At 58.0% G+C, this 27,070-nt stretch overlaps 1 protein-coding gene across 4 annotated transcripts in view; it reads left to right on the forward strand.

Annotated features, from left to right (window-relative positions):
- The first annotated feature begins 5,429 nt into the window (after positions 1-5,429).
- The window catches only part of SRC (SRC proto-oncogene, non-receptor tyrosine kinase), a 31,091-nt gene continuing 9,450 nt past the window's right edge, over positions 5,430-27,070 (forward strand). The window contains exons 1-5 of one of the 4 annotated variants that reach the window (XM_075108351.1): positions 5,430-5,783; positions 19,801-19,876; positions 21,597-21,880; positions 23,572-23,821; positions 24,095-24,194. In XM_075108351.1, the coding sequence (XP_074964452.1) occupies positions 23,581-23,821; positions 24,095-24,194 (341 nt within the window). In that variant the 5' untranslated portion in view covers positions 5,430-5,783; positions 19,801-19,876; positions 21,597-21,880; positions 23,572-23,580. Of the gene's footprint in view, positions 5,784-19,800; positions 19,877-21,596; positions 21,881-23,554; positions 23,822-24,094; positions 24,195-27,070 lie in introns of those variants that run through there. The other 3 variants (XM_075108352.1, XM_075108353.1, XM_075108350.1) reach the window with 3 other exon arrangements.

Genomic DNA, 27,070 nt, shown 5'->3' on the forward strand with positions numbered 1-27,070 from the left:
TCTGGCAGTGCTCACTTCCCTCCTCCCAGCTTCCCTGGTTTCATTATTGCCTGGAGGCCCCAGTATGGCTTTGATGCTCCTTGCGCCCTGCTTTGCTGGAGGCGTGAGCAGCCATGCACCGGGAAACCGCAGTCCCAGCAAGGACCACAGCGATGCAGAGCAGGTGGTTGGAGCAGAGAGGCTGACAGGTTCCTCAATGGCTCCAGCCCAGCCTTTCTGGCTGGTAGGTACAAGGTAAACCTGCTTCAGATCACATCTGCTTTGATTTTCAAAAACATATGTTGCCTGGCTGATATCTCTTGTCACACTTGAAGAGCTCAGCTCCCAAATGGGAGATGCTGTGGGTGGAGGGGGTTGAAGGGCTCTCACTTCTTCCTATCTTCAGTCCTATGCAAGGAGCTGTGTCCCTAGTACCATGTTCTGCTGGAAGTCCTATTTATGTGCTAAATGCCATGTTCCTTATCTGTGAAACCTGCACTCTGGACTGTCCCCTTGTTTCTTGCCAGAAGGGTATCTGAGCCTCTGAGGTGCCGCCCCTGTAAGTGTCAAGTTCAGCCAGTCCCAGTTCATGGACTGGGGCCACAGATGGCATCAGCACTGGCCTGAGACCTCTCACGTTTTGCCCATGCTGAGGCTACAACCCCAGTGCCTCTGGCTCCAAGGCTAGTTCCTACTGCCTTCTCTTTGGCTGCTGCTTCTGCAAAAGCCATCCCAAACTTGCAAATTCACCTCGCCAAAAGCAAAAGTACAGAGTATGACAGGCACTGGTGAGTTCTCACAGGGCAAAGCTGCTCCCTCCGCTCAGGGATCGGGCTCCAGACACTTCCTGCTGTTATTTGTGCCTCTGCTCCAGCAGCGTGGGCAAGAGCTGCACTGGAGGCATGCTGCTGGTGTGGGGCCTGTCGGGTCACATCTCTCCGTCTCCCCAAGGACAGCTCTTGCGCATCGGCATGTGCCGGGTGGGCCCATGCTGTAGTCAAACGGCTGGACCGTGGCTCCTGGGGTCTGTGTGGGAGAGGGTCCTCGTGCTGCGGCAGCTCCTTTGGATGACTGAAGCAGACGTCCCCGAGCATCAGCCTCTGTGGTGAATAGAATTGCAGGGAGGACAGTTTTTGGGAGAAGGGGAGAGGCTGCAACCGTTTCTGCTCCCTACCTCCCTCCTCACTTAGCTCATTTTAAACTGAGCATGGATCCAAACATCATACGGTTTAAATTTTTCAGATTCAGACTTTGGCCTCCTTAGCCCATCCCTCGCTCAAAGGACCAAGACTGGATGATTAATGGGAAACACCCTTGTGTCTGCTCCGGCTCCGCTTGGCGCAGGCTGCGGCCGCTTGCGGGCCGGTGAGCAGCTGGGTGCTGGCAGGGACGTTGCTGCCCGGGGAATGCCACAGCCCCCGGGGCAGGGTCACCTGGACGTGGCCACCAGAGCTCTGCACTAGCCAGCCACCCCTCTGCTGCTCTGTCAGCAAAGCAAGCTGGAACAAGGGCTATAAATCTCATCTGGATGAGTTTCCATGGGCTTTTCTGTTGGTACTAAGACTGGCCAAAAAGCAGAATTTCCACCACTGGGAAATGCTCACATTTTGTGTGCAGCTTTTCTGCTGAGCTGAGGCAAGATGTGGAAAGTGTCAGATTTTTGCCCAAATGAGCTATTCTAAAATACCCAATTCAGATTGTATCGAATCACCTTATCAGTCAGAAACCTGACAGGAAATGTTGTGCCTCTATTGAACATGCAGATAATTTCTCCCCACAGCTGTTGAACTCGCTGCCTCCTTATCAAATATTTGCACATCACCGAGTCAGTGGTTTCCCCACGGTCCTTTCCCCCAGGGAATTTTGCAGTGACACTTCCTGGCTGGGGCCGCCTCTGTGCTAGGGTTAAGGGCCCCTTTTGCATGGCAGATTGTCACCATGCTGAGGGACACGATGGGTCCTGAGCTGTCCTGAGCCCTCCTGGTGACTTCTCAGCTGCCCCATTTTACCCTCCAACTTGCGGGACGCTGGCATTTGCCACTTGGCTCCTGCAGCCCTGATGTTCAGTGTGGGAGAGAATGGCCAGAATTAGCATTTCTTCCATGAAATATTGCCAAATGGCTCATACTGCAGGAGTTATTCTGGTCAATCCCCCCTAGTAAATCAGCTCCTGAGCTCGTAACTGCAGCTTCCTTAACAGGGCTGGCGGTGCTGATCGTTTGCCATCACACACTCACTATTTGCAGGGCAAGAGCCATGGCTGCTTCTGTGTCTGTCCAGCATCTCAAATACAACCATTATATTATTAATAGTAATAATTTGTGCAAATGTATTTGGAATCTGCAGTGAGCAAAATGCAGCTAGCCTCAGGAACAGAATCCATTAGACAAAACTTATTCACGCTTGCCAAGAGGATGCTTAAAAATAAATCTGGCTGGAGATGAATAGATGTTTTGTTGCAAATCCACAGCTATGTTGGAGAGGTCATGACTCAGATCAATTTCTAGACCCAAAAAGCACCCTCTCACTTCGCAGGAAGATTTCAGGAGCACCGTGGAGCAGTTTGATCTCCATACCTGGAGGGGGAAGGAGCCACATACTTACTTACTCATGAGTGTGACAGCGCTTTTCCTGTAGTAACTCTCAGTCTTCTCCTTCCGAATTAAATCTGCGTAAAGGTCAGCAAGAAAGCACAGGAATACCTGAGCACATCTTGATTTCTTGATAGAATATCATTTCAAGACGTGCTGTAATAACTGAGCCACCAGAAATATTCAGTGCTAATTTTTTTAATTTGCAAGTACCTGGTTTTCAGTTTCTGTTACCCTCTTCCTCTCCCTTGGTGGTTTTTATGGGTGCTGTTCAAAAGTGAAGAGAAAGAATCATCTAAAGAAAATAAGTTTCAGGGAAGAGACTGAAATGCCTAGTTGAGTAAAAAAGAATAATTGTGGATTAGACTGTTTAAAGAGAAATACTCGGAGTGGGGCAGGAGGGAAGGGAAACGGGGCACTGGGGGTGCCCGTCAGGCTCGGGACCTCACGGCTGAGCAGGGGATGCACTGAGGTGTGCTGGGTTGCTTAAACTTCAATGGTCTTAAATCACATTATCGCCAGTGCTGCATGTTTAATGTCAGAGTGCTGTGAGGGCACATTCCTGAATCTGAGCCCAAAAGATAAGAGGGTGGTTTTAGAGAGTATCTACTTGCCATTTTAAATTTGCGTGTTGGCATCTTCTTCGAAGAGGAGATTATGTCGTGGACTTGGTCCGGCGTGTTAAAAAGCACAGTGCCTTTGCTGTTTGCCTTCCGGCAACAGACCAGCATCGCCACAGATGAAAACTATGATTGTAGGACAGCCTGTAGAAAGGAGTTGATTGCAAAAGAGGAAAACAAAACTCAAATATTTATAAGTCATAATTGCATCTTAGATTTGGGTCTGGATCCAGTAGAGGCTGAGTCATCCTAACCAGCTCACCCAGGGCTGGGGCCGGGTCCTGGCTCCCCCAGGGTGCTCTCCCCTCTGGGAGCGGCACCTCGCGCCTGCTCCAGGACTGCAGAGCAGCTGCTCCTGGGATCAGGAGGAAGAGGGAACGTCACTGTTTCCCTGTGCAGGCACAGCGGGGAGAAGGCATGGGGGACCCCAAGCATTGACTTGCCCCGCTCTTTGCCCCACAGTATGGCCCAAGTATTAACGTATGAGCGAGCGGCATGGTACCCCAGGGCTGCCCCAGGCTGCACTGTAAATTCCTTAATCCCATGTCGACATTCAGTTGAGGAATCCCTCCCTACACATCCCACACCAGCCTGATAGCAGAGGGGGTAGCTATGAATTAACACCCCCAGAAAGCCTCGTTACAACCCGGGCTGCGGTTTGATGCTCCAGCAAGGAGCAAGCAGGGCTGCTACCCCCAACCCAGCTGCTCCCAGCACCCGCTGCCTCATGGGCATGCAGGAGCCCAGCCACCCTCTCCCAGCCCTGGGAGGGAGCCCAGAGGGAGGGAAAGCGACGTCCCTGCCGGGCTCAGCCCAGCTGTAGGGACCTTATCAGTGGGCGGCTCCTCCCAGGGAAGGGCCCCTCCGCGATGTGCTGGCCAGGAGTGATGGATCGGTGTGTGCATGACTCTGTGTTCCTGGTGACTCATGGATTTGCTGGCCTTCGCCAGTGTCATGGGAAATATTTTTTTAATAACTCAAAAGAACAAGGCAAGAGGGGTGGGAAACAGAAAGAAAAACTCCACCACATAGTTCTCTTAAACTTGTTAACTTCTCAAATTTTATCTGAAGTGTCAGGTCTTGCTCAGACTAATGGGGTTTTCAGAAATCCCCGAGTGGCTGCAGGGGTCAGTCGGAGGGGGTGACAGAGGCAGTGCTGGCCATGGAAATACAGCCCACGGGTCACCGGAGCCAGCCAGCAGCCAAGCGTGCCTCATAAACCAGCTAAATGGGGGTTTAAGGAGCGGGCTGCTTCACCCCATTTCTTCCTGGAGAATAAAGTGACAGGGAACACCTTAGTGGATCACTAATGGGGGAGGTGGGAGGGCTGCCAGTGCTGCTGAGCTGGTCAGGCAGCCCCGACGGGCTCGGGGCGGACGTCGGGGCGCCTGGCCAAGCCCAGAGCCCGTGTGTGTGCCCCAACACTGCTCTGTGCCAGGGAAAAGCTGGGCATTTTCCACCTTCTCCCAGCGCTGGCCAGGGAAGGTGCTGAGGAATGAAGGGAGGGATGGCCAGAACTGTCCCTGTGTGCCCACCTTCCCGAGTGGGACTCGGGGGGGACCCGCACCTCACCTGGCCCTACATGCTGCCAGCTGGGGACCCCAGGAGCACACACAGTTCCGTTTTGCCCCATTTCGGAGGCTGGCACCGGCTGCAGGAGGGACCCCTGCCTCCGAAGGGCCCCACAGACCCCCGTGGCCACCCAGGGAGGCCCAGGACCTGGTTTATCTTTTCCTGCTTTTCCTCTACACTTAAGTTTTGCCTCCTTCTTCGGAGGTGTGGGAACATGAATTGCAGCCCCCCGGGACAGTGAGGTGTCCCTCCTGGGGATGAAGATACAGATTCGAGCACGGAGTCTGACAAAACAACGTTTCTCCCAGCTATTCGCTGTGTGTTAGAACTGTTTAATAAAGCAAACCCTAACCCAGCCAGGGTTTAACCTCCTGAAAATCCTTTCTCTTTTCTGTTACCAGCTTTGGTTTCCAGATGAACACAACAACGCCGCCCGCTGGGGCTGGGCTGAGAGACCCCCTCGGCGGCGGGGAGCCCCCCGCAGCCCCTCACCCGCAGGGCGGCGCACGGAGGACCGAGGCCGCCGCTCCCACTCGTGTCCCCGGCGCGACCAGGCGTTCCCTCCCGCCGCGGGCCGGCAGATCCCGGCTGCCCGGAGCCTTCTCCCTTAAAAAAAAAAAAAAACAAAACCCAACAAAAAACAACCCACGGAGGGGAGGGGCTGCTGATTTTTCCCCCCATCCGCCGTTTCCGGTTTGCTGCCATATTCCTCTTTTTTTTTTTTTTTCCCCTCTTATTTTCCCTCCCCGTGGGTTCTCCCCCCCCACCCCCCCGCCCCGGAGAAGGGGTGAGCGGGGGCGGGCGAGGCAGCAGCGTGCCGGATCCGCGGCGCTGCGCGATGCTGCTCCTGCTCCTGCCGCAGCCCTGAGAGCCCCGAGAGCCCGGCCCGGCTCGGCCCGGCCCGGTGCGGGCACCCAGCGCGGCGGGGGGGGGCGGCCGCGCCCCCGGCGCGGAGACAAAGCCGGGACCGAGCGCTGGAGGCGAGCGGCGGGGCCGGCCCCGCTGCGCCCACAGGCGGGAGGTGAGCGGGGGGCCGCTGTGTGCGGGGGGCCGCTGTGGGGCCGGCGGGGGATGTCCCGCTGTGGGGCCCGCGGGGGGAGATGCCCGCGGTCCGCCCGGGGGGGGGGCCGGCGGGGGATGCTCGGGGTCCGCCCGCGGGGTCCGGCGGGGCGGCGGAGGGGGGGATGCCCGCAGTCGGGTAGAGCTGGCTGTGGGTCCGGCCGGGGATGCTGGCGGTTTGGCAAGGTGGCTACGGGTCCCGCCGAGGATGCCCGGGCTCCGGTGGGGCAGCCGTGGGTCCCGACAGGGATGCTCGCGGTCTGGCTATGCGTTTCGGTGGGGTGGCCGTGGGTCCAGCGGCGGATGCACATGGTCTGGTGGGTCAGCCGTGGGTCTGGCTGGGAATGCCACTGTCTAGCGGGGCAGATAGGGGCCCAGCTGGGGATGCTGAGGGTCTGGCGAGGCAGCCGTGGGGTCTGGCGGGGCGGCACCGCCTGCCTGCAACTCCCCTTTGTTGTGATCAGGGGCTGTGGGGGACCCCCGGGAGCGCAGGGTGGGGAGAGCCGGGCTGTATGTAGGCCAGAACATGAAATATTCATCGCCCCCCTGCTTTGATGTCTCCTGATCCGCTTCCCTTGTCGTGTTTGCTCACCGGTAATTCTGGGGCTTGTGTCCAGCCCCGGTGGGCCTGGAGGGCTGTGTTCAGCCAGGCTCCTTGCCGTGCCCCTCGCCAGGGCTGGCGGGCTCCAGCCTGCCGGGGGGCTGCAGGGCCTCGGCTTGCCTGAAGAAGGGCTTTATCCAGCCGGGAAGTTCCCCCACTGCAGCCTGGGCGATCCAACCCCAATGTGTGGCTGCGAGCCGTGGTACTGGCATGTCCCTACTGTCCGTCACGGCCTCCAGTGCCACGGAAGAGCATCGTGGGTTTTGCCGAGCCACACTGGGGTGGGGATGGGCTTTTATCCCTGCTCACTGCCCGGGGGATCGTGCAGGGTGGATCGTGCAGGAGCTCGGGCAGGCTGTGCTGTGTCCTGGTGCTGTCTGGGACAGGCACGGGGGGCAGCCTGTGGGGATGGGGTCCGCTGGACGGGGGTGGCGTCTGGTGGCGCTGACCCTGGTGAGGTGCTGTCTGGTGTCGAGCATCATCTCGGGGAGCTTTGCAGCCTCTTGTGAGATGCGCTGGCAACGAGTGGGGATCTGCCGCATCTCCCCGCGTTTTGCTGGCCCTGCACAGCACACTCCTCCCCCACCCCTTCCTCGCCCCGGCGGCTGCTGTGGTGTGCCAGGGCTCACCCCCCTGCTCGGGGCCAGGAAGTGGCTGTGGTCCGGTCCCTGTCCTGGTCCTGCTCCTGGTCCTGCTCCCAATGCCATCAAGCAGCAGTAAAGGTCGTAGTTGGCAGGGAGGGGGTTGTGCTACCCTGTGTGTGCCACTGGCTCTCCTGTCCTGGCTCCCCAGGAGCGCTGCGAAGGAAGGGACGTGATGTGGCAGCTCAGTGCAGCTGGGGAGTCCCCCAAGACAGGTCCCACTGCCCTGTGACATTAGGAGCCAGGGGCAGTGGTGGGATGCAGCGCCTGGGGGGTTCCTGGGGCGAGCTTCTGCCTGGGGCTGCCGCTGCCCACACAGCAGGCACAGGGACAGGACAGCACGTACCCAGTAGTGCTGTATGCAAACTGAGCTGCGTGAAGGTGGCAACAAAAGACTTGATTTTTCTTCCTCCTGCCCAGCTGGTGCTCCCCAGAGGAAGAGATGTACGGCAGGAGTGAGCTGGAGGGCTTTGTTGCTCTCCTCTCAGCTGAGGAGATGCCCGCTGCCAGCAGTGACCGCTGCATAGGTGGGAGAACCGAGTCATGACAAACCTCTCCCAAGGTCCAGCTGTTAATGGTGGGAAGCCGTTCATCCTGCCAGGCTCTGCGACCCCCTCAGCACCTGGCAGCTCAGCGCATGCCTGGGGCCCCCCATGCAGCATGTGTTGGTCAAACAAGGGTGGGGGTCTGGCAGGGCTCCCCAGGGAGGTGTGAGGATGGGGACGTGCAGGGGGGAATCAGCAATCTTGCACTTTAAAGCAATAGCCTTTTTATTATTTCCACTGGGGGGCTGCCCCCGCGACTTTTGCAGGTGGAGGGGCTGATCCTGGGCTGCCTGGTTATGTACCACTTTGTGCTGGCTCAGGATCCGGCCCATAGCAAAACCTTGGCTGTTCGGTGTCTGTGAGATGAGGCTGGTTGCTGGGTCCCCAGGAAGCTGCACCTCTGTAATCATTAGCCCGTTAGTGCTAGTTTGTCAGAGAAGGGCACCTTTGCTTGAAAGATCGAGGGTCAGTTCCCGGGTCCAGGCTTTGACCCGGGAGCAGCAGGGCAGAAGTTCCTCCAAACACCTCACCTCGGTGGCTCTGCCAAAACGCAGCCCAATGATTTTTTTTGGAGATGGGGTTATTTAGGGGTTGGCACAGCAGCAGCTAAGGGAAGTCCAATGTTCCCTGTCTCGATCGTTAGTGGCCTTGCAGTGCTCCCTGTGTGATGGAGATGCCCTAACGATAGCTCTGCCCTTTAATGACTTTGTGCCAGAGCGATGGAAAATCATGGAGGTACCACAGGGAGGCAGAAAGGGCCATCCCAGCACCTGGCCGGGGATCCTGAGGACGAGACGAGGAAAAGAGCTGCAGCTTGTGGTGACCAACCTGTGCAGAGGCTCTGCTGCCAAGACAAGAGGCTCCTTTGCTGCCTTGGTGGCGTGGAGGGGACATCAGCGGTCCTGAGGCCTTTAGCAGTGTGCGTGGCTCCCAGGAAGCAGCGTCGTTTTGCCGGGCTCACCAAGGCAAGGAGGGGACAGACCGTGGGGCTCCTGTGCCTACAAAATCCCGTCCGCCTCTCCCTGCCGCTGGTGCCAGGATCATCACAGAGCTGAAACTCTTGTCTAATGAGACCTGAAGGACTTGGCCCATAACGTCTCATTTGAACAACCAGCAAACATTTTGAAAGAGAAGAGGTGGGAGCAAGCAAACAGTCTGCACCTCTTCCCGCATGTCTAAGGGGGGGGGGGAAACCCCCGAGAACCACTGGGACAAAGCGCTGTGCTCTTGGCATCGCTGGGGGAAATTTGAAAGCCTATCTGAAGCACTATTGTTTCCTGTGCTGTCTATTTTACAGCTCGGTTTCCAACTTGTTCCTTTATCTCTCGGAACAATTTCCCATCTGAGCTCACTTCCACAGCACTCCGTGTCTTGCCCCGGAGCCCGCCTGGAGACATGTCCATCAAGCATCCCATCAGCTGTGGGAAACGGCCTTGGCAGACAGTGGCATGTTCCCGCACTGCTCCGTGCGGGAGAGATACCTTTAATCTGATGCCTGGAGACCAGCTTGGACCTCTGGATGGAAATAACCGTCCTTGCATGGCTGTTCCTGGGACAGGAGTGTGGATTGTCGCTCTTTCCAGCCCAAACTCCTCTTTTCAAGCGCCTGTAGCTGCGGGTGGTGCGGACTAACTCCCCCGGGGCTCGCGTCTTGCTGAAGGTTCCGCCCATCAGGAAAAAATGTGCAGCGTGTCGTGGGGCTGTTTTAAAGCTGACCTCAGAAAAATAGTAATGCCTTTGGTCCTTCATCTTTTAAATGGGCAGCAAGCTGTGAGATAGTCCGATATATTGTGTGCTTAGGAGGGAAAAAATAGTATAACGAATTGGCTGAGCATGACTACATTGGCATGGGCTGCAGTCAGTGCTTGGGTGCACCCAGGCCCCCGACTTGGCCCCATGTTGGCACAGGCGACCTCGGCGCTGGCTGCAGCAGGAACCGGTGCTGCTTTGCACATGCCTTTGCACACGGATGCTTTGAAAATAAAGCCCTGAAACAGATTTCAGGAACAAATGTGGTTTGGACCTGGGCCAGGAACCAGGACCTGCAAATCTGCATCTTGCACTGACTTCCCTTCAGGCTACAGATCTCCTGGCTGCCCTCGCTGTGGAGCGGGGAGGTGTTTGGGAGGGCTGGGGGCTGGCAGGGCTGCCGCGGGGCATCGGCCGCTGGGCAAGGGCAGGCTGGTTGTTGATTTTAATTCAGACCTTCAAGAAATCTGCCTGAGCCCCTTGGCTACAGGTGGTCTTGGTGGAGATGCAGCATCCAAGATATCTGTAGGCTGGCATGCAGAAACAGTGGGCTCCTCTGGAGGAATTCAGGGAACAGAACCACCCGGGCATTTAAGGCAAAAATGTAAGAAATCGGGCATGCGCACAGTGAGCCTGCCCTCGCTTTGCAGCTGGGAAACCGGCAGAGGTTTGGGCAAGGCATGCACGTGTGGGCCCCCACGCTAGGAGGGCACCGGGATGGCTTTGGGGGCCACAGCAGAGGGCAAGTGGGCTTTGCTGGGTCAGCGCTTCTGCCCACATGTGACACAGGGACACTTGTGACTCAGGCTGTACTGCGCTTCCTTCCCTGTGCTGCAAGTCTCGGATGCCAGCCCCCAGTTTCCCAGCCCCAAGTTTCCCAGCCCCAAATTTCCCAGCCCCGTCCCATGCTTGACCTGCTGTGGTCTCGCTCCCGTGACCGTGAGGTTTCGGCTGGCCCCGAGCCTGCTGTGTTAGGGCGGGATGGATGGAGGAAAACCTGACTGTGTGCTGCAAAAATAGCTTCCACCCGGTGTGGCTGCTCCCATCCTTCCCGACCACGTTTGGCAGTTTCAGCCACCAAAACCCTGGGCAAGGAGGGTAAAAGCTCGCTGCTGCATTGCCCCCTCCACCATGGGTGAGGTTAACAAGTCCAGCCTGGCCCAAGCCACGTGCCCCCTTCCCATGCAGCGTCCCCCTTCCCATGCCGTGCCCTGGTTTAGGGGCAGCGTGATAGGGTCAGGTCAGTGCTAGATCGATCCTAAAAATGTCTCACCTTGGGGTACCCTTTAGCAGGAATTTGGGTTGGAGGTGTAGCACTGTGTCTGGGTTTCACGGCTCCACCTTGTTTCCCTACCTGCTAAGGAGCATTGCGTGCCTCAGTTTCCTCCAGGAGTGCCTGGGAAGCTACTGTCAGAGGTTGGTGAGGCTTTATACCGAGTGCATGCCTCAGTTTCCCCGTCTCCCACCCATCCTTCACCAGCCCCAGCCACACAGCCCTACACCATGCATGCACCATGGGCAAAGCTCATCCTTAGGCAGGGCAAATATAATCTGATCTCCATGAATTGCCACCACCTTCCTTACCCACTCGTCCACAGCCCCTCAGACGGTGTTTTCGAGGGCTTCCTTCCCCAGACCATGGCCCAGCTGAGCAATGACTTCCGCAGCCAAAACCATCCCTTGCAGCTTGGTGATTTTTACGGTGCCACTGGGATGCAGCAGGGTCAGGCGGTGCCATCCTGGGCTCAGCTTCGTGACTTCTGGGAAAAAAAAAACCAAACACCAAACAAAAAAGCCACGAAAAGGCTGTCAGAGTCACTCCCTGCTTGGCCAGGCCCTTTCCTTCCCCTGCCCATCAAGCAAGTGTTGGCGGGGTGCCATTGTGCCAGGGAAGGGACCAGGAAGCCTTGGCACAGTCTGGGGGGAGCTGCTGGTGAGCACCCTGCTGTGCCAAGCAGGGAGGGCGTCATGGGACGAGGAAGGGCGCGTATGTAGCTGCAAAAGTCACTGCGACCTGGTTGAGTTTCATGCACCAACATCACGGGCAGTTGAGTTTGGAAGTGTGTGGGGTGGAAGGGCTCAGGGTGCTGGGACTGGTGTGTGCAGCTGGGGCCAGGCAAGGAGAGCAGCACGTGGGGGCAGGGAGGTGCCTGCCCACCCCAGCTTCCTGCACGTGCGCCCAGCCAAATGCGGATGTGCATGCACGTGTGTGTACGTACACTAATCCGAGCCCTTCTTGGTGCTTTGGGGATGGGGATAGCTCTCATGCTGTGGTCTGGGTGGGCTGTGCTGAAGCTACCATGAGCCACAGGTGTAGGAAAACAGAGGAGATGCCCTTTGTCCCTTCATCTCATCCCCGCAGGCTCTGCCCGAGGGTGGGGAGGGGGGCAGCTCCAGCTTGGAGTGGTCGTTTTGGGTAGGAAGAACAGCAAGAGCAAGGGCTATAGAGATGCCATGGGAGGGTGCAAGGTCCACATGCAGCTTGTCTCACACCTCTGGCTGGTGTTGGCAGCTCAGGGCTGGTCCCATCCACCTCGCCCATAGCCCCTCTCTGCTCCCCACCACCGCTGCAGCGAGCAGCGGAGGTGTGCGGAGCCTGGCTCTCCCCTCCAGGAGCGGCGGGGATAAAAGACACCAGCTCAGCAATTTTCTTTGTTTTATATCTGCTCGGGCTGTTCATAGTGAGCACCGTCTGGGGCTGCACCTCCTGGCCGGCTCCTCTCCCGTCAGCTCCAGCGGAGCTGCTGAGCATCCCCCTCACCCCAGGAGCGGCTGGGGAATCTAATGCAGCTTTTTGGGTATGGAAATGCTGTCCAGGGCTGGCTGATCTCCGTTTGCTCCTGAAGACCCTCCCTGGTTGCTTCCTCTGACGCATCCTGAGCGAGTTGCTTTGTTTTGGTGGTGCAGATGGGAGTGGCTGTGGGGACTAGCATCTCTCAGGACTCTGCCACCAGCGGCGAAGTCCAGGCTTCCCAGACATGCCTCAGCATGGGGTCTGACAGTGCCGAGACCAGAGCCACACTCCCAGGCTGTGCGCACTGCTGTGGGAGCTGCTCTGGGTCCAATCCATGCCCGCGGAGGTGAAAGCAGGAGTCGAGCATGCATTGCTGGAGGCTGATCCTGATCACCCAGCCTTGACCTGCAGCCACCCGCTGCCCCCGTACCATGTGTGCGTTAGCGCTGGTGGCCCCACGGTTCCCCAGAGCACATGGCTTGTGTCGGGTAGATGCCCCAGAGTCCCAAAGTAATCCAGGAAGACAAGCCAGTAATCAGCATAAATTTGCTGTGTGGGATACTGCTCGTTCATTTGAAACTGTTCAGAGGTCTGCAAAGTGGGAGGTGTTGGAAATCAGTGATGGAAGACCCTTGGCCTCTGTTTGGCTTCTGCTTCATACCCCCCCATTGCAGTGAACCCCAGCACATGTCCTGCCACGTCCCCGTGGCTCCCGGCTGGGAGTGGGGTGATGCCCAGCCCCATGGGGTTTGTGTTGAGGATGCAAGTACCCTCCCTGCATTTTCCCTTTTTTTACCAGCATGTGTTTCAGTTCCTGTTCAGTGTCAGGAGGGTTACTGGGAAGTTTCCTGCCGTGGGGGTCCTGCAGGACCCCTTTGCAGGGCTGGTGGGGCTGCAGCTCCAGCCCAGGAGGGCTGCTGGAGCCCCAGGGAGCTCCTCTCCTCGCTGGACTGGATGGGCTGGTTTCTCTGAAAGTGGAAATGTTTTAGCAGTGACGCCAGTGTGGCCAGGGGTGGTTGTAACTTGCTCAGATCTGGAGATTTTCTGCCTCCTGCGTGTTCCTTGCCCCCTTCCTCCCCCGGCCCTGGAGATTTGCCGCCTGCCCGCGCTGCCATCCTCGCCCGGGGGTGGAATTGCTGCAGTGCTGTCGGGTGCTGTTGGGTGCGGCAGCCCTCGAGCTGGGGCACGCACAGGTGGCAGCACCCTTTTGGCTGGATCTGAGCCACCCATGAGTCACATCAGCCTTTTGCTGCCACCTGCCCCTTCCCCAGGAGCCAGGCACGGGGTGCGCTGGGTGCTGTGCCACAGCCACCCCCGAGGAACACCTGGGGCAGATGTCCTCTTCCAGAAAGCAGAAGTAAACTCTGTTTCCTGCAGCCCGAGGCTGGCCATGCTGGGAGAGGCGCTGCAGAAATGGGGAACAGAAATCATCTCTCTTCCTCGAGAGGTCAGCTCGTGTCACCATGTCTCCATCATCTCCTCCAGCAGGGCTGGTCCATCGTCCCAGTGCTTTGCCCGGAGGAGGATGGGAACAGTGTTGATGTGATGGGGCCATGGGAAACTGGAGAATTAGGTGGTGGGTGCTTGGAGCCCGTCAATGCCAGCATGCTGGGGGCTGATATTAAAAATATACATTCGGGGGGGCACTGAACCCCACCGTGCTGAGCTAGAGGGCTCTTTTGGGGAAGCATCACTCCGTGGCTCCGGGCAGTCCCGGTGGCTGGGATCTCTGGCTCCTAGTGCCAGCCTGGCTTGACATCGGTGCTTCCTGGCCCCACGGGCACTCCCGCCTTTGGAAGCATTTCCTTTCTGTTTCCTTCTGGAGGAGAACATTGCCCTCATCACCTGTCTGGGAGAAGCTGGCTTCAGGTTAACGCAGGCCAAAGGCTTTGTGTGCTTTTGGAAAGCGTTTGCTGGAACTGGTTGGGCAATTCCTGGCTTTGGCTGGTGTCCCAGTGGGGATGCTGGAAGCACAGGCCGAGTCAGGCTGGGAGGCATCCTTGCACCAACCCGGAGCAGCACCAGTGAGGTCAGGCTGCACAGCACCTGACCAGCTTTGAGCACCTCCTGCTGGACATCCCACCACCTCTCCATCCCTGTTCCTGTGCTGGACCACCCTCATGGTGAAAAAGCTTATTTTTCCATCTCTAATTGCCAGAATGCCTTTGCAGTGCAGAAGGGGATGGGGAATGCATGCTGGCTGGGCAGCGAGGTGCTCCCCTCTCCCCCGTGGCACCCCTTTCCTCTGTGTGTGCAAGCAGCAGACTCGAGATGGGTTTGCAGGATCATGCGCTTGTTCTCTGCCTGTCCCAAAGCTCTCCCAAAGTGCTTATGCATGGATGGCAGGGGACAGCAGGAGCTCCAGGAGCCTTCCATTGACTTTTGTTTCCTTTCCTTCCCAAACACTTCCTAGCAGCACCCTGAACCCGGGGAGATCTCCTTTGGTCCAGGGCACGGGGCTGGTGGAGCCCTGATTTTTGGGGTGATTTTGTTGTTGCACAGGGGTGGAAAGTGGCGATGGGGCACTGCTGGCTGCCCATGCTGTCAGTGCAGCATTGACTCCCCACACAGCCCTTTGCAAAGGGCTGCAGCTCCCAGCGCCCACCACACAGCACAGCTCTGCGTGTGATGCCAGGGAGTGGTGTGCCAGGAGCTCCCGCAAGCTCTGTTTGGTGGCATGCTGGTCAGGAAAGGTAGCTGCCAGCTCCCTCCGCAGCCCTCCACACCACTCGATGATGTGCATTAAAAACCCACTGCCTTGGAGGAAGGTTTGCGCATGCAAAGTTTTGCCAGCTCCCAGGGACCTGGTGTGCAGGGCTGTGGGCGAGCACCGCAGCGGGTCAGCCCAGGCTGCCTGCATCCGCACACCGAGGGATCCAAAGACGTGGCACCATTGGTACCCAGGTCTGCTGCAGCATGGTGATGGGGATGTGATGGGGCATGGCAATGGTCACCTTCCCTTCTCCCATCCCTTGGGGGAGAAAAAGGCTTAAAACCAAGCGCTCGGCGGCTCGGCACCAGAAAGCACAACTTCCCGCATGTCTCGCTCGCTCCAGGTGGCCGCTTGCTTTATTTTGGGGAGATAAGGGCTGCAACTTTTTCTTGCCAGTCTTATGCAAGACAGTACTTATGGGGGGGGCCACCACTGGACTTCCCCTGCCTTCACACAACTTTGGGATGCCATCAGGTAGCGGGGAACACTGCAGCTGTGTGCAGCCACTGGTGTTGGCCGAGCCACTGCCCATCGCCCTGGCAAGCCAAAAACTGCCATCGAGGGGCTGACCCCGCAACAGTGGGGAGAGCTCGAGCTCCCTGGATGGCTCCCTGTGTGTGCTTGGTGTTTCCCAGTTTCTTGGCCAGATAAACATCGAGAGCCTGCTTCTGTGCTTCTCAGGGGTTTGTTTTGGTCTTTTAAACTCCCTGTTTTGGCACATCTTTACAGAGGCATTTTGCATCACTCCCAACTGTGACTCTCCCCCATGCTTGGAGGGGTGAATTTGGATGGTTGATTTAATTATCCTTTCCCCTTTCATGACCCACTGGCCCCTGCTAGCTTGGGCTGTGGAGCTTTAATTAAGATGGTTTTAAATTTAACGGGAGTTGACAGGATCAGATGGGAGAGGCTGGGACTTATGTATGTGGGGAGCGTGTAGCTGGGCCCCAGCACAGCAGCCGTGCTGCCCTCCCCTCTCCTCTGCCAGTGATTCCTTCCGTCTGGGAGAGTTTTCCGTCAGCTGGGGAACCCGGGGGGGGGCTGGTGTGCCTTAACTTAGGTGCCATTGGGCATCTACCTATGGAACCAGCTCCCCTGGTCCCCATATTGGAGCTGAGAAATGAACTGAGCATCTCTGCATCTCTTCTTTTGTTTTAGGAATCAGTTCAGGTGAGAAACACGTTCTTGCAGAGGAGAAGGGCTGGAGGCATGACCAAGGCATGCCTTCACAGAGTCAGCCAGACAGGGAGAGGATCTGCAGCATCAAACCCTGGTTTACAGAGCTGGGGGAGCAGCTCTTCCTTTTTCATCGGCCCTTGGGACTCATTGCAGCAGGGCTGGTCCCAGCCTGTCAGAGACGTGCCTCTGTGTTCCCCCTCTTGTACTGAGCAAAGCCCAGTGCCACGGGACAGGGGACTGGAATCGCTTTTTCCGTGGGGGACACATTGACCTGCCATATAGGGTGGCAGGAGGGGATGGTGGGCTGAGCTTGGGCAGCGAGGCTTTCCCCAAAGCACCAGGGGCTGTGCTGCCATTCACTGGCCCCCAGCCCTGGGAAAAGGCAAAACTTCAGTAGCATCCTCGGGGAGCATGGCGGAAACTGCTGTGTGAGCTTGTCTGGGACTGCGTTTCCTACCACAATCCAGGGAGGGAGCGGGGGGTGATGCGGGGAGGGGGACGGGGTGCTGGGCTGCTGGCTCTTTAGGTCCCACCCTCACAGTGGTTATGGCAGCGCTGACCGAGCAGCAGTTCATCACCCCTGGCACGGAGGCCGCCGTCTCCCTGCAGCCTGTGCTGCGGCTCTGACCCCGCTGTCCGGGTGCTGCGGTCGCGGGGACAGCGCTGCCGCCCCTCCGTGCTGCCTGCGCTGGGGCACGGCAAGGTGCCCTTTGGCTCTCGCCTGCCTGCCTCCAGCCTGGGATCTCTGTCTTTAATGGCACACCTCGTAGGCAGCTCCTGCACGAATCTGCCCCAGCTGGACCCCAGTCCTGCTGGGAGGGGGTCAGTTGTGTGCAAAGGAGGGTGGAGCAGGTTGGGGTGGTTTTGGGATCACTGCTTTCTGCTCCTTCCCATCCCTGGTGCCTGCTGCCGTGGGCTGCAAGGCTGCTTTGTCTCACCCACCGTCCTGCACGCTTCATTTTTCAGTCTGGCGTGAGACAGGCGCCGTTATTAATCTCGCCAGGGCTTTGCAAGCTGGGGATGCAGCTCGGTTCCCTCCGGCAGTGGGTGGGTGCTGGTGCCTGCAGCCCCTCGCCCACCTCTCCCCCAGCACCTGCCCCATCCCATCTGCCACTGGCGCTGCTCGGCACCCACCCGGCTCCTTAGCAGCCCCAAGGACAGAGCCTGTTTTGCTGGAGATGTCTCCCTCCCCAAGGCTCAGTGTCTGCTGTTGGGCCCCAGCCTGTCGTGGCATTTCCCAAGGTTTCTGCGTCTGCCTCAGCAGAAGCTGTACTGCTGTGTTTTGTCTGCTCCCAATCAGTGTCTTTTGTTAGTATCTTTGAAAAGAAGATAAGATCGCTTCCCACTCTGCCAGCCCTGTTAGCGTGGCGTTACTACAGCCATCGTATCCTTGAGCGATCCGTGCACAGGGGAAAGCAGCCAAAGCAGGACTTGCCGGACAGCAGCAGTTCCCCTCGCTGTTGTCGTTCCAAGAGCATCTCTGCCATGGGGAGGTAGGGCAGAGGATTGAGCCTTTTCCTGCATCCCAACTTGCCGGTTTATTTTTGGCGGGGTGAATCCCTGGGGATGCGGGTGTCAGAGTGAGGATGCTGGGCAGGTCAGGCAGCATTTCCAGCGCCGGCAGGGGACGATGGGGACGCCGCTGTCTCGCGTGCCATGATCTGATCTGATCTGAGTTGTGCAGCTGAGTGTGCTTCATTTTTAATTGCTTTTGGAGAGGGGAGGTGGGGGTGGCCTCTTGCTGCGGCTCTCTCCTTGCTGCAGCCTCTGCCCCGGGCAGGGTGTGCGGCTGGGCTCAGCCCTGGCATCCTCCCCTCTGGCTGGGCTCAGCCCAGCCATGGCCTGGGGGGAAACTGCGGGGCCGGGAAGACCCCAAATGAAGAACACAGCGGGACATGGGGACCCCAGCCATAGCTGTGTCGGCAATGCGCTGGCTGGGATCGCAGCCCTGCTATGGAGCCGACAGCAGGGCTGTGCCAGGCTGCTGCTGGAGCAGCCACTTTCAGCCACCAAATGCCCAAACCTGGGAGCGTGAGGGATGCCAGTGCATCCATCCGCCTGGCAGCTGCGCAGGGACCTGTCCCTTCCCTTCAGAGGACCTTGCACCTCGCCGCCCTGGCACATGGCTGACCCGGGCTGAGGCGTATTTGGGTTTCCCTGGTGGATCTTTTGGTCGTGTTTTGTCTAAACATGGCCATGGCCTTGCAGCGTGTGGCCGGGAGCCCAAGTGTCACAGCATGCATGGGCAGCGGGGACGGGGCACCACGTGCATACATAGCGCAGCCTTATTTGTGTGTGCTGCAGCCCGGAGTTGAGACTGCAGCTTCCCCCACCTTCCGTCCCGCTGTGCAATTATTGCCAGCGAATATTAGTCAAGTTCAAATTACAAACCATTCAAAGTCTTAAAGAGCTGTCAATCAGCTGCTGCTTATTATCCTAATCAAATGCACCAAAAATAGTGACAAAACTTATTGGCGGGGGGAAGGGGAGGCCATCCAAATAAACCTGCAGTGTGGCACATCCTCTGTGTGGCAGCCACCACCCCAGGCGCCCACCCAGCGAGAAGGACACAGGCGGCTGCCTGGCGTTACACCAACCCCACCGAGGTTTGCTCGGTGGTTTCCACCATCACACCGTGGCGTTTGCAACATAACAAGCCCTGTGTGTGCCATGGGGCAGTGTGCCGTGATCTGGGTAATGCACAGGCTGAGTGGGTTGGGGCAGCTGGGGCAGGGGAGGCTGTGATGGCAGCCGGCAGCGCTGGGGGAGCATCAGCTCATTCTCCTTTGCTGCCATCTATGTGCAAGCCCTCCCCTTGGTCTATGCCTTGGTGGCTGAGGGCATAAAGGCAGGAGGCTGCGTCTGATCTGCCTTCCAGGCTTGCTCCCAGCAGGGTTGGATGGCAGCGCAGCAAAAACCTGCCTGTGCCCCATCCCCGTCCATTTGGGATATTTCCCCTTCATGAGGCATGAAATCTGGGCTCCAGCCGGGACAGGAGCCCATTGGGATGCTGCTCAGGCCCGTGAAGCTGGGGGTGCCGTGGGGGGGCTGGATCCCCTCTGTGCTGGGCAAGCTGGAGCACCTCGGGGGCAGCTGAAGCCTCTGCCCAGTGCCAGGTGAGCAGGGCTGGCTGGAGAGAGATTTCTTTTTCAATATGAGAGTGGGGGGAAAGGGCAGCTCGTGCCCTGAGCCATGGCTGCTAAGTGTCCCCCATCACACACTTGCAGCAGGGAACTATCCTTTTTGAAAAATTTGGCCAAAGTATGCTTTTTTGGCTGAGTCAGGGCTTGAGCAGCATGTAGTGCTCCCAGACCTTGTGTGTGGTTCATACCATAGCATCTGTCTGTGCTGTTGGGGATGGAGAAGGTGACTCTCATCCTTAGGGACAAGGTCCCCAGCTGGTGGTTGACCCTCCCAGCCACCAGTCCCAGCTGTCTCGAGATGGAGCAGCGGGGCTGGGAACACTGGTGTGTCCAGAGGAACTGGCTTTGCTTCTCCCCCCAAAAACCCTTCGGTGAGCTGGGAGTGCTGGCGCTCCCATCTCACCCTGGGGTATTGCTCAGGGTGGTTCCAGCCGCCTCCTCTCCTGTCCCCGGGTGGGTTTGATGAAGTGGAGCAGAGAATTGTCCCCTCTTCACACATGAGAGATCAGAGCAAGTGAGTGTGAGCTGCTGGCCCCATGCTGGAGGGATGAGGAGGAGGAGGAGGAAGGCAGCGGCAGCCCTAGGCACCAGACCGTGGCATGGGAGGGAGAAGGCAGCAGGGTGCAGGGACGGCGGCGGCTGCCACGGGTGTTGACGTCCCCTCTGTCTCGCAGGCTGCGGCGGGAGCTGAGCTGACTTTGCCGGTGGCCCCTCCCCACCCCGCGGCAAGGCTGTAGCCAGAAAGCACCGGTAAGACATCTCCGACGGCCCCGGGGAGGGGGGATCGGGCTGCTTTGCTGAATGAACCCACCCAGGAAAAGGGGAACCCTCTTGACCCCCTGGGGGAGCTCCAATCTGGGGTACCGGGTGCTCTGCAACAGCTGGATTTGGCCCTCGAGCATCCGTGGGTGGGTGGGGTGCTGGGTACAAGAGCAAAAGGCAGAACCCTCCCTTCGTCCTTCCCACCCCTTGGCGCTCCCCGCTGCGTGGCCGGCCCATGGGGCAGAGCTGAGGCCTCGCAGCTTGGCACCGCGGTGGTTTGCGATTTGCCGCTGGCGCTGACCCCCCGGAGCGGAAACCAGGGGAGTTCCTGCAGGCTGCGACGTGCCCGGGGTGCTAATCCCCGCCGCAGGAAAGCTGCCTCCGTGTGCCGCCTCGCATCAGTCAGAGGCAAGCGCCAGGAATGCTGGCCACGCTCCAGCCTGCCACCGCCGCACAAGCCTTGGGAGGGGAAGCCCTGCCGAAAGCCGAGGCACTGGCTGGGTTGGGGAGTGGTACTGAGCCCCCCCATCCCAGCACTCTCGGCTGCAGAAAGCACAGGAGTAGAGAGTTATCCCACCAGGCATCGGCTGGGCTGCCCTGGCTGGATGCTGGCATCCTCTGAGCATGCCTGCAGCCTGTTACATGTAGAAATACTCTACGTTAGACATAAATACAGCATAGCTGCTGGTGGTGGGTATTTTTTGCAATCTGGCCACAGCTCCCACTGATGCTGCTGGGGTGTGCTGGGAGCTGCTGCAGCTGGGTGGTGGGTTCACCTACTTCCTCTCCGCCTCTTGGCTCCAGGGGGGTTTCCTCGCCAGGTCTGCTGGAGGCAGGGGGTGGGTCTCTCCCCACTGGTGGGGCTGGTGCACGGCCTCTCTTTCCCTGGGGACCTGAGTGCCCAGCACATTCCTGCTGTCATTAATAACTCTTCCACCAAGCTTTTGCACAACCCCCTGCGTCCTACCAGGGGAACTTGCACCCTTTCCTTGCCAGCTGCCAAGGCAGCAGTGTGGGAGCTGCAGGGGATTTGTCAGACCCCCATCTCCTCCCTGGGGGTTGGTGGGGAGCATCATCCCTAGGGCAGCTGCAGGTCTAAAGCTGCGTGGTTGCGTTGGCTGAGTTACCTGGGACTTGGAGTGGGGATGGTACAAGGCTGCCAGTGCCTCTGGGCATATTTTGGGGTTGCCAGCCTATGTTTTGCACTAGCCAAATTGTGTGCGTGTGTTTAGGTGCAAAGGTGTTTGCAACAGGAGAGCTTGGAGCTGTGCTCACTGCTCTGCAGCCCCTTCCCCAGGGCCACAGGCTTGTGCCTCCTCCTCCTCCACCTCCTCTTTGGCTCCTGCAGCCAAAGCCCTGACAGCTGGATTGGGCCCCATCAGAGCAGCATGTCCCAGTGAGCAGCACAGTTCCAGCAAAGCCCTTGACAAGAAGGGCTAACACACAGGCGCAAGCGGGGGCTTGTGATGTGTGTTGGAGAGCTCTCCCTCCCCAAAACCACTGTGCAAGAAGGGATGAACTTGTGGTCCCTGGCCAGGACCTGCCTGGAAGATGCATGTCCCGTGCCCGTGGGCTAATGGGTGTGAAGGCAAGGACCCTCCCTGCTTTGGGGACATTGGGGAAGTGCCTGGGGATCTCCCCTTTCTGTGCCCTGCTCCTGACTGCTTCTCTAGGCATACTGACTATTTTATACTCTGATTTTTCTCAGCGCGCTGATAAACCAGTTGCTGACCCAGGCAGCAGCCCTGCGGGGTGTGCTCAGGGGATGCTTGTGTCCCCATAGTGCTGCTAAATCCGCTGCCCCGGTCGGGGTGTTTTCCTGCCTGGGGAAGTGCTGCTTCCAGGGGAAACTCTGAGCGGCTGCGCCCCTTGCTCAGAGCCGCGTGGACAGTCACAAGCCGCGCGGTCACAGCCCCGCCGTGCCCCGCTTTCCTCCCCGCACTGCCGCTGCCATCCCGGGAGCACCAGCGGGCGCCGGAGCCCCGGGTGGAGGTGAGCAAAGGGCTGGCGGGAGGATGGGGAGGTTCGCTTTCCTTAGCAGTGGGGGCTTTTTCTCGTCCTTTCTAAGGTCCTGCTTTCCCCCACAGTTCTGCTTTAACATCTTCTGCACTAGGGTTTTAAAAGCATATTTGTTTACAGGACAGACCCCCTCCCCTTCACTGTGGGCTCTGCTTCCAGATTGTTGTCGGTGGCAATTTGCAAGTACAAAGCTTGTATTTGACCTTCCTTTGCTCCAAGGCCCCCAAAGCCCAGCACAGATATGCGTGGGCTGACTCCCATGGCAGATAGAGGCATCAGTCCCTCCTCATCGCTTGCACACGTAGGAGGCTGCTCCCTGCCAGAGTGGCTGCCATAGCTGTACCCAGCCTGAAAAATCAGTTTGTTCTGATTCCCAAACCCTGGCGGGGTCTGATCCCACTGGCAGTGTTGCAGCTGAAGGAAACCTGCGTGGAGGTGGGACAGGAGATGCTGCCAGTCATCTGTGCAATTTGGGAGCTGGAAAACGGTAGATGGAAGTTTTGGAAAATAAGCTCTGATCGTCAGGCACAGCCCTCGCTGTGGGGAGGGGAGCTGGGGGAGGAGCAGAGCTTGTGCCTGGCACCCCTAAACTTCCCCATGTCAGGACATTGACACTGGGGCTGTGCAGGCTGCTGGAGCTGCCCTGCGGCTCTGGCCCTGCTCGTGGGGGCTCGGCCTGAGTTTCTGTCGAAAGCTGGGTTAGAAGAACGGTCTGTTGGGTGAGGCTGAGCCCTTGGCAAAGCCTGGGTGGCAGCTGCATCCAGGTACCCATCCAGTCTGCACCCCACAGGATGGGGCTGCCTCCTCGGCCTCTTCCCTGTTTGTTTTTTATTAGAGATATTCTCCTTCTCGGTTGTCTCCATCTCCCTTTTTCCTCCTGCCATGTGTGATATAGCCTAAATATTTCCCTCCATAGCTTCAGGACACTGCTGGATATCCTGCCATCTTTGGAGACTCCAAATAATTCCCTTCCTTCATTTATATCATTACCTTGAAGGTATTTATAGAGCATGATCTTGAGTAGAAAGGAAGGCATGACTATATATAAAGCCGAGATCCCTTGGTCTTTAGCTGCTAACTGCCTGGAACGGCTCCTGATTTAAACTTTTCACCCATTTGCTGCACGTTTTGGACTTCACAGGAACATACTCAGCATTGAAATCCCCATCCTGAGCAAGAAGAGTGATGCAGCTATGGGTTCTCCAAATTTGTGCCATCGGAGTAATCCAAACTCATGAATATTTGTCTGGGTGTTGCCTTCTCCTGTCCATGCCCTGGTAGAAACCTTTGTGTAGGAGGAGATGTGGCTGGCCCTAGGGCATCTGCAGTTGCCCTCCAGAGCACCGGTCCAGGCTTTGTGCTCAGCATCCTTGCTCCACAATCCCACGGCTAAGCGTCCTTCCCTCCCCTCCCAAAGCTCCACTCCCAGAGTTTTGCTGGCTGCTGCGGCGAGGCAGGAGGTGGCTCGGCATTAATGAGGGGCAATGCTATCCCAGGGCAAGGGCAGGATGGCCAGACTTTCCATCAGCTGATGCTTGAGAAGACTTTGGAGGTTGTTTCATTTCCTAGTGGGCAGGCGTCTGTCACGCAAGCCCTGGGAAGCAGCTTAATAATAATAACAATAATAATAATAAGTCCTCTGCATGTGTGTCTGTCTCCTCCAGCCCGGGACCATGGGGAGCAGCAAGAGCAAACCCAAAGACCCCAGCCAGCGCCGGCGCAGTCTGGAGCCCACTGACAACACCCACCATGGGGGCTACCCAGCCTCGCAGACGCCCAGCAAGGCAGCTGCTCCCGATGCCCATCGCACCCCCAGCCGTTCCTTTGGGACCATGGCCGCCGAGTCCAAGCTCTTCGGAGGCTTCAACACCTCCGACACAGTCACCTCGCCGCAGCGTGCCGGGGCGCTGGCTGGTTGGTGTGGGCTGGGGCGCGGCGGGGCAGGGGGTCCTGCAGGGCTGGGGGGTTTATTGGTCAGATCTTCGTGGGTTTGGTTCCAGCTTCCTCTTGTGATGACGGGGTCTCCTGCTTTTGAGGGACTCTGTCTTTCAGCTGGAGGGGGCGAAATCTGTGTCTTATCGGCCGGTGGGAGGATGGTGGGAGAGGGGGGTCCTTGGTGAGGGTCGCCCAGCGCCGTGCCACGGCAACACCGGTGGCCGTGCCCAACCTGAGTGGTCTCTGTCGCAGGTGGAGTCACCACCTTTGTGGCCCTCTACGACTACGAGTCCCGTACCGAAACGGACTTGTCCTTCAAGAAAGGAGAGCGCCTGCAAATCGTTAACAACACGTGAGTGTCTATGTCCATGCAGCCAAGCCCATGGGGGTGAGCTGCCACCTTCATCCCTCCTGCGGAGCCCCCAGGCCCAGCTCTCCCCGGGGATGCGTGCTCAAGGAGGGATGCTCTGGGTGATCACTGCCTGATCGCCAGCGGTGCCGCCCTCGGAGCCACTCTGCCAAGACGCACGTGGATGCAGTGACTTGTCTGAGGACACCAGCGCTGGAGGCGATCATTTGCCTGCTCCCCCATCCTCCCACCTCTGTTGCGGGTCACCGCTGCCTTGCAGCCTTGTCACCAAGCCACCTCCTCTGCTTGCTGGCCAGTCCGTGCCCTCCAGCGTGGGGCTGTGTCCCTGCTGGTCCCCTGTCCCCATCAGCCCTCAGCTCCCTGTCGTTTGCCTGGACACATCTCCTCAGCTTCCCGGGTGCTTTCCCTTGTGCTTGCACGGTGTCTCTGATCTCAGCCTCCCTCTTGACTCTTTTTTCTTTCCTCTGTGCCATGCTGTCGTTTAGGAGAAAAGTGGACGTCAGGTGTGTATTACAGATTGATTGTTATTATTTTTATTATTGTTAATGATCTTAAATGATAAAAACCGGTCTGCTGCCACTGTTAGGGCGAGGTTGGGTGGAGCAGGGCTGGGAGGAGAGGGTTGCCCGCTGGTTTTGGAGTTGGTTGGGTTTGTCCTCCCTGAGCAACAAGGGCAGAGTGGGGAGCCCCTTCCATGCCAAGGAACTGCTCCATCCAGAGCTGTGTCTGCACCCAGGAGCTCTGAACCTGGCCTGCTTTCCTTGTCTGCACCTGGCACCACTCTGCAGTCCCTTTTCAGTTGGCTCTCTGCTCCCTCCTGGCCTTTTTTGCATTTATTTTTGCATTTTTCAATTTTATTTTTATTTTTTGTAAGTGGATCAGGGGACTCAAGCACTTCCTTAGGGGTCTGGCTCCTGCTTGTTTGCTCTCCATCCTGGTTGTAGCAGCTCACCCATAGCTTGCCACATGGAGCAGGGCAGCGTGACAAGCTGGAAGATGCTCCTAAGCGTGATCCTGTGTTAAACCCACGTGTGGTCTGTCCTGACACACAGCACACGTGGTCTGCAGCACCCCTCAGGCCGCCGGAGGGCTGGCTGGCAGAGTCACTGTCCCTAGCGCTGGCGTGAGGCCCCAGCGCTCCGCAGCTCCCGCTGTCCCCTCCGCTGCTGCCTTCCAGCCTGGGCAGCTTTGCAAAGTCAGCGGGTGGAAAGACAAGGGAATATCCCAGGGCTGATATTTCTCCTGCAGCGGTCAGGCAGTGTCGCACAAACGCATTTTCAATCTCATCCTTGTTCTCCTTGTTCCAGTGCTGTTTATTAATGGTGATTCATTTAATCCATGAAGTGCAGGATGTGCAGGGTTTCAATGCTGCAGGAAAAGCCTGAATTTGGGGGGTTTGGTGCTTCTTGCTTTCACAGCCTCAGCAGCATACTAGCCCCAGGCTTGAGTTCCGGCTTGGGCTGTTACGAAGTGAGTTCTGCCCATTGGGCATCCAGATTGGGCCCATACGTGAGGGTTTTTTCTTTATGCTTTATATCACTTCTGGGGTTTCCATACCTTTTTTCCTCTGCTGCTATTTGTCAAATGCTCGGTCAGAGGGAAGGGTCCGTGTGTGATGGGCTCTGCAGCATCTTGGGGAGCAAAAGGGCTTTTTTTGGCAAAGCAGCCCATCAGTGGAGGGTGCAGGATCTAGCTGCTGACCTTCCCGGTTTCTGCTGCGGCTGCGCGGGTGGGATGCCCGCAAGGAGGGAGGCAGTGGAGAAAGCTGTGCGGTTTGTGCAGTGCTCAGAAGGGGTAAATCTCTCTTCTCGCTGAGTGCCCAGAGATGCTCGGGCCGTCTGGGAGCAGGTCAGGCTGCTGCGCTTTGGGCACAGCAAAAGGCAGGCATGTGAGGTCCTTTTCCTCTGGGCTCCCTGGAGGGCACAGGCAGAGCCCCAGGGTGTGGGGAGGGTGCTTGGGGTCAGCCTGGGAAGGGCTGGCAGGTCCTGGGCACAGCGGGAGCCCACGGCCACAGGAGCCAGCAGCGGCTTTGCAGGGTGGCTGTGGGTTTTGGCTGGTTTAATGGGTCTGGGGTTGTGCCGGGTGAGAGAAACCTCCACGTTGCTCACCTCCCTGCTCCTGCGACCCAGCAAAGCCCAGGCTGTCTGTGGTGACCCTTGGCCTCCCAGACAGGCCAAATCCATCCACCCCAGGGCAGAAAGGCCCTCGTGGTACCGTTTCCAGCGGGAGGAGGTCTCCTCCCAGCCAGCTGGCTGCCAGCAGGGATGTGGTGGGGTATTTTGGGTAAGGTTGTACAGGGGACTGTTGAAATGCTTTGTTTTGATGATGATGATGATGATTATTATTATTTTCCCCACTGAGACATTTTTGGAATAGTTTGTTTTTGCTGAACTCCCAGCTTGCGGCCTTGCAGCCCAAGCTGGAATAAAGCCACAAGTCAAAAGCTGGGCATTTCTTAAGCAGATGTTTTCTGTGGTCCCATGGGACAGGTGTCCAACCAGCCTTCTGCCCCCTTTGGAGCCGCCCCAGTAAAGGTGACTGGGGCAGCAGCTCCAGCTGGGGAGCCCAAGCTACCTGTCATGACATGTGCCGGGACCTGGAGAAGTTAAAGCACTGGCCGGGGTTGCTGCAAGGCTGGAGAGGGGCTCTGGGTGGGCAGCATAGCCTGGCTGTGTGGTTGGGAGGAGATACCCTGAGGGTCCCCGCTTTCCCCAGCTCCCCTGGCACAAGCACAGGGAGCTGGGGGCCATGTCTGGTTTCTCCTGCTTCAAAGGATCGCTGGTTTAGCTGGGACAAGCAAAACTCTCAAGGTGCTGGTGTGTCTGCAGCGAGGACAGAGGTTTACAGGGATGGGTCTG

The sequence above is a fragment of the Phalacrocorax aristotelis genome, chromosome 13 (assembly GCF_949628215.1).
Source record: "Phalacrocorax aristotelis chromosome 13, bGulAri2.1, whole genome shotgun sequence".
Lineage (NCBI taxonomy): Eukaryota > Metazoa > Chordata > Aves > Suliformes > Phalacrocoracidae > Phalacrocorax > Phalacrocorax aristotelis.